General features: G+C 39.2%; 1 protein-coding gene and 1 pseudogene across 1 annotated transcript; one reads left to right on the forward strand and one right to left on the reverse strand.

Annotated features, from left to right (window-relative positions):
- Positions 1 to 3,714: 3,714 nt before the first annotated feature.
- LOC124676872 (paramyosin-like) lies at positions 3,715 to 11,284 on the forward strand. Its single transcript, XM_047212893.1, has 8 exons — positions 3,715 to 4,062; positions 4,690 to 4,812; positions 5,202 to 5,287; positions 6,429 to 6,479; positions 7,243 to 7,402; positions 7,504 to 7,572; positions 9,578 to 9,685; positions 10,181 to 11,284. The coding sequence occupies exons 1-8, from the start codon at positions 3,826 to 3,828 to the stop codon at positions 11,192 to 11,194; spliced, it is 1,848 nt and encodes a 615-aa protein (XP_047068849.1). The 5' UTR covers positions 3,715 to 3,825; the 3' UTR covers positions 11,195 to 11,284.
- A 373-nt stretch (positions 11,285 to 11,657) lies between these two features.
- Positions 11,658 to 11,769, reverse strand: LOC124679866 (annotated as a pseudogene).
- Positions 11,770 to 12,849: the final 1,080 nt, after the last annotated feature.

The raw sequence follows: 12,849 nt of genomic DNA on the forward strand, positions 1-12,849 counted from the left end.
TGAAAGTTGAAAACATGGGCTGATGTTAGAAACAGGAAAGTGCATAAAAGTGTTACCTCAAGCACTAGTGACTTGGAGGAGCACACCACGGTCTTCTTCAGGGTGTTCGCGCACATTGACATGTACAAGGTCCTCATGTGCACCAACCTCACAAAGTAAGTATCCTTCGAAAAGAGAAGTGCCAACCCCCTTCCCCCACTCCAGACTCTCTTCATCTTTTGCTAATGCCCTATCATGTGCCAATGATTTGAGGGGATCCCATCGAAGAAGAAAGGAAAAAAAAAGCGGGAAATTACAGAAATTGCTTATAGATTGATGAAGAATACCCCGGGGGGGGGGCCCGCCCCTCCCCCACCTGAGTTGGAAAATGTTAAGACTTGATATATTTTTGTTTCTCCACTATGCTAAAATCCTCAACCTCGTCATCCTGCTCCTCAACAACGTTCCCGGGGCTAGCTTCGGCAACCCTTCCACCATGAGGCTTGGTCGCAGCGGTCTCTGGTGCGTCGCCGTCTCCACCATGGCCAAGGATGTAGGACTTCGAGAGTTGGGAGCGGAACACCGCGTCGCTAGCATGTTGCCATGTCCAAACATGCCCCCCTTTGTTACAATCACGATAGGCAAAAGGGCTGAAGTAGATCAAACCAACATGGTGCAACAAAACAATTTTAACATCGAAAAAACCTTTCAAAAAGGAGAGGGAAAATCACCGGCGTCAGCCATCAAAATTTTACTATCATGGAGATAGTTTACACGACAAAAAACTTCACATATTCAACTTACCCGGTACAACGGCTTACAATAAAGTGTATATAGTGATGGTAACCTAAGTCGATGACATTTCATATGGCAGGGCTTCGCGTATGCAAACTGCGCGGGGTTGAGTTCTGTGAAGCACAATGTTTTTATGAAACGAAGGTAAAAGTTTTGCCTCATTCATTCATTAAGCATAAGGTGTCCGATTTTTAGGATAAAACTGGTCAAAAACCAACAACAATAGTGCCAGAGCACACCCATAACTACACACCCCGCCACCAGCTAAGAAGGTCAAATCAGCCTATATCAAATAGATGGCTCTTCGAAGAGACACTGGCAGCTCTGCTTCTCACAACGCCTTGGAGAGGAGATGAGAAGCACAATGTGAAGCATGCGTACCAGGAATACTACGTGGTGGGTCGATACCTCCAAGGTTCCAACTTTCAAGTGCTAACGGAAGTATGTTTATGCTTTTTTTTTTTAATTTGTGGTTTTAAAGCGTAATACTATCATGTGAAAACTGTCGTTATTGTATCACTACGTAATAAAATACCGCCCGATAGAAATTATTAGCCCGTGCATAAAGATAGTTCACTCTGTGGCATTATTGGCCTAGCACAGCCTTTTCTTTCTTTTGCATTGGCCCGCCACACACCTCCTTGTGTCCCATCTCTTCCTTTCCAGGATCCTTTTTAACTAGGCGCAGCTAAGGTTTAGTCTCGTGACAAAAAAGGCGACACTACATGTACGGAAATTGCTTAGTAACGAAGTAACAGAAGCCACAAGGAAAACAGCAAAAAACTATGACGTGTGCTCGAGAGCACATGCTCCTCTTTTAGAAATGATTTTCCAGTCTTATATACTTTACATATTTTAAATTACATGAAAATTGCAATTCATCTGCTAGATGTGCAAAAATAACAAACTTAAACACCTTCTTCAGACTTTAAAAATGATATTCTAGCTCCCCACTTTATTTCTTTCCCTAGACCTTAAATGAATGGTTTTTTTCCAAAAACTTGCTGGCATATCTCACTCTAATATCTACACACCATATTTTTTTTTGATTTTATGAAACTTCTCAACTCAAATTTAAAAAAATTCGAGAAAACAGAAGCATATTATCCCGAGAGTAGAAGTCCACACTCGGCAAGGAAAAAGAGAGCCAAACATCTGACTAGATCATGGAATGCGATCAACTTGGAATATTTGTCAACCAATACTTTCAATAGCAATTTTTATTCAGAATGAAATGATGCCTTCAGGGAAGTTTTGTTCATAAAGTTTTTTTCTCAAATTTGACGACCAAACTAGTCAAAATAATTGCAAAAGACTCATATGATATGCTTGTGTACTCTCTAGGACCGATTTCATTTGCACAATATTTTTTCCGCTTGAAGCAAGAATTGAACCGTTGAGAGGAAATTTGGTGTTCACATAGGTGTGTGCGCTCCCCCGTACAACATCGATTTAAGCCGTATAAACCCATTTGAGCATCTTTTCCTTGTAGAATATGGATTTCAGGTATACAAAAGTTGTTTCAATTTTTTAAAACTATAAAATTCTTGGTCTTCTTTTTGGGTTCACTTTTTCATTTAGTTTTCGGGCTTTTTGTTGACTTTGCTGGAAAATGAACGTTTGAAGTTTGAGATCACTTCCTATGCTCCTCACGCGCTGCGATAGTGACATTCTCTTATTTTCGTAGTAGATTAATTACTTTGACCGTTGTGTGTACGTGTCATTTTATAGGCGTGTGCATTCACCACCATGAACATCATGTCATTTTTGGCGAAGCGTTTTCCACAAATAATGAGGCTATATCTAGAATATGAACCGATTACAAAATTTAAAAAGGCAATAATTTGAAATTGAAAGGTGTGCGGGGCATGTGCTCCTTTGTATCTAAAATAATTTCTGCATTTCAAAGATCCCCAAAAGACTCATATTGTAAATATGATATTCGAGTTTTATACACTCTTGTAAATTATCATAAGAAATAAAAATTTGCACTATGCATGCAAAAATAAGAATTTAGGTAACAGAATGTTTTTATTGTTGTTAGGAAGTAGTTTTTTCAGAAAAGATCATCGCATGCTTGGTTATTCCATTTGGTGACATGATTAGTGTTGCTTTTCAAAGGAGAAAAAAATGTTTGGTACTGTTAATAGTCAAGGTCGTCATCGTGGGTCTATGCATAGATTAGTGTTGCTAAGAAGTGATGTTATTAGTATGAAGGTTCCTTGGTTCGGTGAAGGACAAATGTGGGGACACAGGCAACATCACCTTTTGAAGTGGAGCGCTTGAGGAATAAATTTGTTAATGCAGCTAGGCGCGACCCGGAGGAATGGAACCTGGGTACGCGCGCGCCCATTTACGAAAAGTTTGAAAAAATGCTATTTAAAAGTTTCCAAAAAATGTGAAGTAAAATTTTGCATGTACATATTATGTTGATACTTACTCGTGTGAGTTTTCACGAAAAAATACCATTGTGTGTGGCCTGTATAAAAATGACAAAATGTCCAAATGAGAATACTGAACAGGAATTTGTACTATTCACAGGAATAGGAATTTGCATTTTGTCATTTTTGTGTAGGTCACACACAATGGTATTTTTCCGTGAAAACACACATGAGTAAGTATCAACATAATATCTACATGCAAAAATTTACTTCACATTTTTTGGAAACTTTTAAATAGCATTTTTTTGAACTTTTCGTAAATGGGTGCGCGCGCACCCAGGTTCCATTCACCATTTTCGAGCTAGGCGTCCTTTGTATGCGATTCTTCTTCTACTAGTTGAGTAGGTGACTGTGTGTGACGTAGTACCCACTGCGTCACCTTGCTCAAGTAGATGCATGTGACCACTTTCTTTACAAAAAGATGTCACCAAGTCCATTAAGCTAATTAACTATATCTTTTCCCCTTGGTTAATTATTGATTGGGCCTCACCCCTACCGACCACATACTACCATATGATGTCCTAGTCTCTTCAGCTGCGATTCCAACGAAGTAACACACACAGCAAAAAACAGAGGACGGACGGAGCCACACTGATTATACCTAGACTAGATGGGGAACACGCAACAGGCCGGCATCAAGAAAGATGATCATGGTCATGGAGGCAGCTGCGACCAGCATCCACAGGCGGCCTCCGTTGCCCCTGATAAGCTCGGGGCCGGCGTCGGGGGAGATCATCATGGAGGCTGCAGCCGCGACCAGCAGCCGCAGGCCGGCGCTGCAGATAGAGCACGAACCCAGCTCCAGCCTCTCGCCGGAGAGCATGACGTTGAGACCTGCAACTCCATGGTACGCTTAATTTACTTAGCTCTGAAGACTGGTTAGTACTCTCTTTGCTTTGGTGCATAACTCATTCTGTTATGGTGTTATGCGTTTTTTTTTCGTGTGTCAAGATTTTGATGTTTGGAAAAGTGAAACAAGAGGTGTTAGGTTCCATTTGGGCTGGATACCATTGATCTGTTGTTTGTTCGATGTTCTCCTATGCAGAGAAAACTGAAAACGAGCTGCAGTTCTGAACATATGTTACCACTCAGTCTTGAACTGCTAGGTCCATTTTTTTTTACTTCACTTCTAGAATACATGCCGCCACAAGAGATTTTAAACTGTCTAGGTCCATCTTTTTTTTACTTCACTTCTAGTAGTACATCGCTAAATTTCTTGTTACTTTTTTAAAAAACTACTGTATCGTTTTACTAATGTAGTATTTTTATTATAAAGATGTAAAATTAACAGTAATGCCTCAAAACGGCAAGGAACTAACAAAATTCACGCAACATGTGTCTTCTCGTTTCTATGGGCATGCCAGCATCTAAGCACTCACTTTCTTTTTCTTTGAATGAATTTTACTTACAAGCCCATGTATTATTATATTATTTTAAATTCTGTGATTGATCCGTGCCCAATGCCTGCTTGCAGTTGAAAAATTGCGAGAAAAACTGTGCTACAAACGGAGGAGGCAGAAGCAGCAAGATAGATATTCTCCCGCCTGCTGAGCTGTCCGAGCCAGACGGCCGGCAGTTTGTGCTATACAGTTTACCGGTCAGAGACAAATAATTCATAATTCATAACCCATATTAGGGTCATTTGATTCACATGATTCTAAATAATCATTAATAGAAAAAAACACATGAAAATAATAGAGATGTGGGTGTAAAGGGAGACTTTGTGCCCATTCGATTCATCGGATCTGAAAATGAGGTTTGAGTGGATGTGTAGAATCCTTCAATATACATTTGATTAATGAAATTCAAGTAAAATTTTGTTTGTAACATTTCTTGGGATCAAAAGGCATGCAACTTAAAAAAACACAACATACACGAATATAGTTAATGATTTGGATTTTGCTATCCATGTCACTAAAGTAGATCTTTCGTACGCAATTTTACATTATTTTCTGCATTGTTTTACTACTTCTGTCATTTGTGCAGGTTGCCAAAGGGTGCATTGGAGATGGTGATGGCTTCACTGCTTATGTGAAGAAGGCTGCGGGTGTGGCTGTCAGCGGATCATATAAGTACGCAAATTAGCTCAACCTGCCTTTGAATTCCTATCTCTGTCTCAATCCAAATATATACCCATTGTCCATAATTGCCGAGGGCATTAGTAGGATCAAGTTAAAATTTGATTGATGTAATTAATTTTCTACCTCTTTCCTCCAGCTGATGGTTATAGCATGTCAAGTACTCTACAAACCTTTATCTTGACATGTGCCGGGGGTTACTGGCAAATCTTTTACACACTGCTATATGCAAGTACATCTCCACCGGCGTGAGAAATTAGGGAGAAGGAGGGCCACGCCAGAGTAATTAAATAATATTAAATATTATGTAGTAGAAATTAGGCCTTAGTCTCTGAGAGTTCTTGGACATACAGGTTGTCATAATGAGTCCAATATACCGGGATGGAGGTAGACATATCCTTTATAGTTAGCTGTACATTTCATATGTATAATGGTTAGTATTTTTGAATATCTACTACTTTATTGATATGTGACTCGCTTCACATTCTCATGAGGTGTTCAGCAGCACAAGATGCATCTAGCTTTTCGCATGACAACTCACTATTTCACTTTTTTCTTGTTTCTCTCCTTTAAGTAGAAAAAAACAGATATGTAAGTAGGCTTATAGCTTACTAGGTTTTTTTTTGCTCTTATAAGTTTAGCTATTAAATTATTACATCTGACAATCGTGTCTCCGTATCTCTCTTTCTTCACAATTATTGAAGTTGTCTAGCAGCATGCATAGAGTGAGCTAGTTTTGTATATCTCTCCTCCACATAAGTAAAAGTGTGACGTAAGTTATAAGCTTGTTATTATACTTGCTCTTTGCCATGCCCCTAGCGAGTTGTGAATTAAGGAAATTTGAAAATAGCGAGTTGTGTACGCTTGTTTTCACGGGGGTTAAAGGCTCTGGTCTTGCAATTCTGAAATGTCTGAAAACGTTCAAAGGCCTTATAATGCAGAACAGAGGGAATATCTATTAGTCCTTGTGTTGTGCTCTAACATGATCGATTCAAGAAATAATCCACCATATCACTAGGTCATTAGGGACTCTTATCGAAACCAAAACTTGGGCCAACACATGATATAATTTCGCTTCATTTTATTATTTGGAATGGCATGGAAACAGGGCCTCATTCAACATTTCTCTGAGCAGGAAAGGTGATACAAAGAACCGAGCTTCACAGAAATACCGCATTAGGATGAGGTATGTTTTCTATAAATCTCTAAGAAAATGGTAATGTTATTAAAATTTATGGAGTACCTGACTAATCCACATAATTGTGTGACAACTTCTACGAAACTAGAAAAATACCTTGGCATTCTCGGTACTATCTTTGTACAAATACAAATATAATACTCCCTCCGTCTTATGAAAATTATCTAAATTTGGATATATCTATGTACTAGATAGTGTCTATATACTTTTAAAGTTTAACAAATCTAAGTCAACTAATTTCATGAGACGGGTGAGTATTACGTAATATAATATAAAAAGTAATTAGAATTAAAAATACTACAGTACAATTCAAATATTGTGAATATTGATTTTTTCCATATAATTTTTTTGATCGGGCACGTAAGTACTACAGAGTAAAGACTACAACATAGTAACGCTACGCACAGACTTGCACCACATAGCTTGTGAGAAAAAAGAACAAGACATATGCAAACAAAAATTGCTACCAGAGGATTGGTCGGATCAGGTGCCATAATTTTGTTTTATGAATAAATATTATAAAATAGCTATATCAAATAAAAAATCAACTCATAGCAACGCTACTGTATATTTTCTGTTCACTAAAAAAACATGCCCACATTCGATGAACTTCTATAATTTTTTTTTATAACAATAGACTAATGCTTGGATCCCATGTCATAGACTTTTATGTGGGATGTGAGAAGATAGTAGCGCATTAACTTTTGTGAATCTTTTTTTTTTTTGAGAAAAACTTTTGTGAATCAACAAGGGGAATTGATGCACCGGAGCTAGAAATGGAACACGGGGATGAGGCAAGGAATGAGTTGGTGAAGCTTATTGCCGGAAAGTGTGTTACGATCAATGTGTATGGGACGGACCAATATGGAAGATATCTTGGCGACATCTACTGTGACGGAATCTTCATCCAAGTGAGACAGAAATTCCTAATCTAGCTCATACATCTTTCGATCTTATTTTTCTCTATTGGTTTTTGGAGATAGTGACTGTGATTGGTGTCCAAATTCTTCAGGAAGAAATGTTGAAAAGGGGATTCGCCTGGTATTTCAAGACAGGCGAGACACGTACTGAATTGGCAAGAGTGAGATATTGCATCTTAATTTTTTTTAGATAATGGAATTTTTTTGCATCTTAATGTACAGTTTTTTGGATTTTTTGTGCGTACCAACATGTATTTGACGATACTCCATAACTTACCATATAATGCATGTTACTCCCTCCGTTTTTGGAAAACGGGGCTATAGGCCCGGTTCATTTGGGCCTTTAGTCCCGGTTTCCAAACCGGGACCAATTAGGCGGGACTAAGGTCCCTCTTGAGTCCCGGTTGTAAAACAAACCGGGACTAAAGGTCCCGCCACGTGGGATGCTGGCGCGCGTCGAGGAAAAACCCTTTAGTCACGGTTTGTAACACGAACCGGGACTAAAGGTTATTTCGTTATTTTTTTTATCTATTTGGTTCCCAATTATTTTTCGCTCCTCTTTTTTTTCCTATTTTTTCAGAATTTCTAGTATTTCAGTTATTTAACTAGTTTAGTTTCTAACTCCACTTAATCTCTAACTACCCTTAATCTCTAGTCAAATTACTTACTCGTGGTCCAACTTCCCGCTCGGTCACCCATCCTCCCACTACTCCAGCACTAGCACGCTTAACTTCCAAGTTCCTTTCCCATCCTGCTTCCAAGTGCTTCGCGCGCATGTTTTGATACTAGTATCATATCAATCCTATTAACATGTTGGTCGATGTCACACTTATTTATTATTCGAAATCCAAATAATTATTTTAATAAACAAAACTAATAACGTACATGTTGTGGTAATGGTATTATAATTATAATTTTTTAAATCTGTATTATAATTGTTTTTTTTAATTTATTATTTTTTAATATTTTTTTGCCAAACTTAAAAATTTGAAAATCTAAAAAATTGGCTAACTTTATGGTTAAGTAATAGTAATCTTTATGCATGATGTAATTATTATTTTAAAAAAAAATAAAAATTAAAATTCCGAATTTCTGGCAAAAACTAAAATCTTCCTGCTTTCATATTTTCATTTGGAATTTTGAGAATCTAAAAATTGGCTAACCGGGTAAACCCCGGTGAATTCGGATGTAACTTTTTCCCAGGATTTTTTTGATATATTATACGTTTTTTTCGACGTCGTACGCAAAAGTTATTGCGGTTTTACCATTTTTCAAAACATTTTTGCAAAATAAGTGAAAATTCAAATTTGTTAATTTTCCCTAATAGTAGGTTGCATAACATACAAGAATCCGTAAACTTTTTATTTTTTGAATTTTGTATCATTTTCTTTTCTATTTTACAATGTTAAAAAAGGCGATCCACGGGGGGGGGGGGGGGGAGGTGCATGGGGAGGCAAAAAACCCTTTAGTCCCGGTTCGTAATACGAACCGGGTCCAAACGGTAGACCTTTAGTCCCGGTTGGTAATACGAACCGGGACTAAAGGGTTTTGCCCCATAGACCACCCTTTAGTCCCGGTTTGTATTACCAACCGGGACTAAAGGGTCCAAACGAACCGGGACTAAAGGGTTTTCATGATGAACCGGGACCAATACCCCTATTGGTCCCGGTTTGGTTCAAAACGGGGACTAAAGGGTGGGACGAAAGGCCTCTTTTCCACTAGTGTATGTAAAATATATTTTGCCAACATGTTTAAGACCACTAACACTAAACAAGGTAAAATTAATGATGTTTTCCTTGTTAACTACCTAGCTCAATCTAGGAGCCGATGGAAGTTAATTACCCCAACCCAACCATGCATGCGATGTTCAGTGCATACTCGAGCTGGCTTGCAATAGCAGTTATTAACCCCGTAAACGAGGAGTTTGCAGCGCAAACAATATATTGCAGTGCTTTTTACCAATGGCTTAAGCATACATTGATCATTTTATTTTCTTCCCATGGTACTTGTAATCTTAGTTTGTGGTCTTAAATATAAAAATGGAGGGAGTATTACTAATCAGTAGTCATAATTCCACGATGCATGGGTATATGATGTGATTTCCCCTTCCTTAGTCAAAATGGGTGGAATTTTCTCTTTTTCATCTTGATTAATCATTTTGTTCAGTGGGAGAAAGAAGCGAGAGAGGCACGCCAAGGGCTTTGGTCATCAGATAATCCTCAAAAACCATGGGAGTGGAAGAGGGATCACCCACGCAACCAAAACAACAAAAAGGTGAGTGCAAATGATATTCAAGTCTGGAAAATTTATAGTTTTTGAAGGATACTAGAATCATGGTTCTGGTAGTGAGGTTCTCTAGGAGCTTCATGCATATGTGACCTCCTTGTCTCTTGATGATATTAGAACCCTAAAATGAATACTTTCTGCAAATACATAGCAGCTTCGCAAGTCAGTAAAATTGTGTGGATTAGCTAAAAAGTTGAACTAATCCCCTTCCAGAATGATCTCAACTAGGAGGATTGGAAGTTGGTGGTTTCTCAGTTAAGTAAAACTAATGGTTTGAAGTTGGTTTTACATGTGAAATGTGGCGTTGGACTTGAAGTACTATTTTGGGTATGAGATTTTTTTTCCAGCATGTTTTGTGTTACCAGCAGGTGGGGACATATTAAGTTAGCCAATACCATGTCAAGTTAAATGAGCATTATTTTATTTTTGTAAATAATGACCCTTGTATATAGTCCAACTTGATCGTTGCACAATTTCTTGCAGGTTGAATTGAAAAGTCAAGTCAAGGAGAGCATTGAAACCCTACCATGGCTGATAAGTAAAGATATGGAGACCCTTGGTAAGGAGTGGAAAAAGAAGCTAGAAAAAATTGTGGCTGACAATGTCGAATTAAATGATCATCTCCTGGAGTTGGAGAGAAATAAAAAGGAGGCCAAAGAACGAGCTAAGGAGTTGGAGAATGAAATGGAAACCATTATGGTTGACTACACAAAACTAAATGACCAGCTCGAGGAGTCAAAGAAGAACAAAAAGAAGGCCGACGATCGAATTTTGAAGTTGACCTTTTTTTCGGAAAGCGTTGTGGCCATAAACATGGGTTTCCATGATAAGCTAAAGAAGTTAAAGGAGAAGAATGAAAAGGCCGAGGATCGAGTTAAGGAGTCAGAGAAGGAAATGGAGAGTGTTTTTGCTGTCAACAGGGAACTGAATGATCAGCTCCGAGAGTTAAAAAGAAATAAAAAGGTGGCCGAGGACCTAGCTGCGGAGTTGAAGTTTTCTTATGATAATGTTGGGGCTGTAAACATGGATTTGCAGGGTGAGTTGGATGAATTGAGGAGGAAGAATAGAGAGGCTGAGGACCGAAAGCAGGAGTCAGAGAAAAAAGTGGAAATTGTTGTGGCTGACAATATGAAACTGAATGCTCAGATTCAGAGATTAAATAATAAAGTTTCAAACAATACTAGGAACAGCAAAAAGAAATTGCAAAGTGTTATAGCTATCAACATGGATTTGAATGATAAGCTTCAGGAGTTACAGAAGAATAATGAAAAGGCAAAGGAGCGAGTTGAGGGGTTAGAGAAGGAAATGGAAAATGTTGTGGCCGAGGAGCGAAACTTACAAGGCATGACGCACGAGGAGAGTGAACAAGCTGTAGAAAACCCAGTGGCACCGCCTCCTCTAGCCAAGGGTTCTAGCGAGAAAGACGGCGTTGTGTGGCGGAAGAAAACGACTGCAACGACATCTTCAACACCTCAATCTGAGGGTCACTGTGAATAGATATGATCTACATGTTAAAGTCAAACTCTTCGAGTGTACAAGTTGTATGGGTTATTATGTTGCAATAAAATATATGTTATAGAATTCCTATGATATTTTGTGCTTGATCCTCACATACGTCTATATTTAAAGATCACATTAATACAGATGGCATTTTAGCCCAAACATTTAAATTTTATAAACATTGGAACAATATGACTGCCATACACCAATGGATGAAGAGGTGTCGCACGAGCTAGTCTCGCATGGCATGTCGATTCACCTCGTCTCAAGAACCGTACATGCAGCTTGTTTAAGCCAAAAACTTTCGTTTGGGCTCCAAGACAGCTAGCCTTACCACCATGCTATTTTTCTGACTGATGTCTTGCGTAACTATAATTTATATATGTAGAGTAGTTGATATTGGAGTGAGAAATAGAAATACCATACAGTAAAATATTCAAATTGAATTGTAGGGGCCTCAATAGGGAGGGGTCCCCTTTAAAAAATTAGCGTATGCTGCTATTTGCAGTGTGCACACGGTATTCTTTAGTAAAAGGCGAAAGAATAGTTCGCTCTGTGCCCGCTGCGCAGCTGCGTGCTTTCAAATGCTATCCTTGGCCATCATTATATACAGCTCCCTCGCAGAGCTGTGCTATCGATGTAGCGAGGTGGGACTAATCGATCTCCTCTGAGAACCTCCGCTTGAGCGCAGCTACATGTGGGTGGAAAAGGCCCAGTCGTCTGTGGCCGGGTAATCCAATGGGCTTCTGGGCCTGCCGATACACTACTGGGAGTCTGAGAGTTGCCAAAATACACACGCCTTCCTTTTTTTTTCAGAATCTACACCCGGGTCAAATGAATCGGCTACAACCACCCATCAACACCCACAACGAGAAGCATGGGGTCACGTAAAAAAGCATGGGGTCAACGAACACCGTGCATTCTTAGAGCTGTCGCCGGCTCTGCAGAAACAATCGAGATAGGTAATGTCTAAACAATACCTACAACATGGCAGTAGGCGCCAGCCTGATCACAACTTGAAACTAGTCATCAGAATGTGTACACCGGCAAGAAAAGAATACCGCCAGCTAACTATCTAAGAGCATCTCCAGCCGCGTCTCTCAAAGCATCCCCAAACGGCGTCGGATTGAGTGTTTGGGGACGTGTTTTGTTCATGCCGCGTTTGGAGGAAGTTGCTTCCCAACCGCGTTCCTCAAACGCTGCCCTCAAACTTTTTTTAACATTAAAATATACTTTTTTGCATTTTTATTTCAATAGGGAGAAGAACATTCCACAAACTAATACATAATTAGGAACATGGTTTTCACAAACTAATACATAGTTTGAACCATGGTTGACACAAATTTAAAACATTGCAAAATAACGAAACCTAACTAGTGTTGGCATCGCAGATTTCGTGTGTTTGCTGCCAAGAAAGAACACTCTCACACACACCCAGTCACCCAAACTGGAAAATCCAGCTATTGACGGTACCCATGTTGGTTCTTTCGAGGAAGAACAACCAGAAACCTCCGTGCCTATTTTCGCTGCGAATAAACAACACCTAGTCGTCATCCTCCTCGGCGATGTTGCCGTGGTAGTGCCGGCGGCAACGCGTCTCGTCGAACACCTTGACGCTCATATCCCGATCACCAAGGTAGGAGAACGTGAGC

This window comes from Lolium rigidum, chromosome 7 (genome assembly GCF_022539505.1).
Source record: "Lolium rigidum isolate FL_2022 chromosome 7, APGP_CSIRO_Lrig_0.1, whole genome shotgun sequence".
In the NCBI taxonomy this organism is placed as follows: domain Eukaryota; kingdom Viridiplantae; phylum Streptophyta; class Magnoliopsida; order Poales; family Poaceae; genus Lolium; species Lolium rigidum.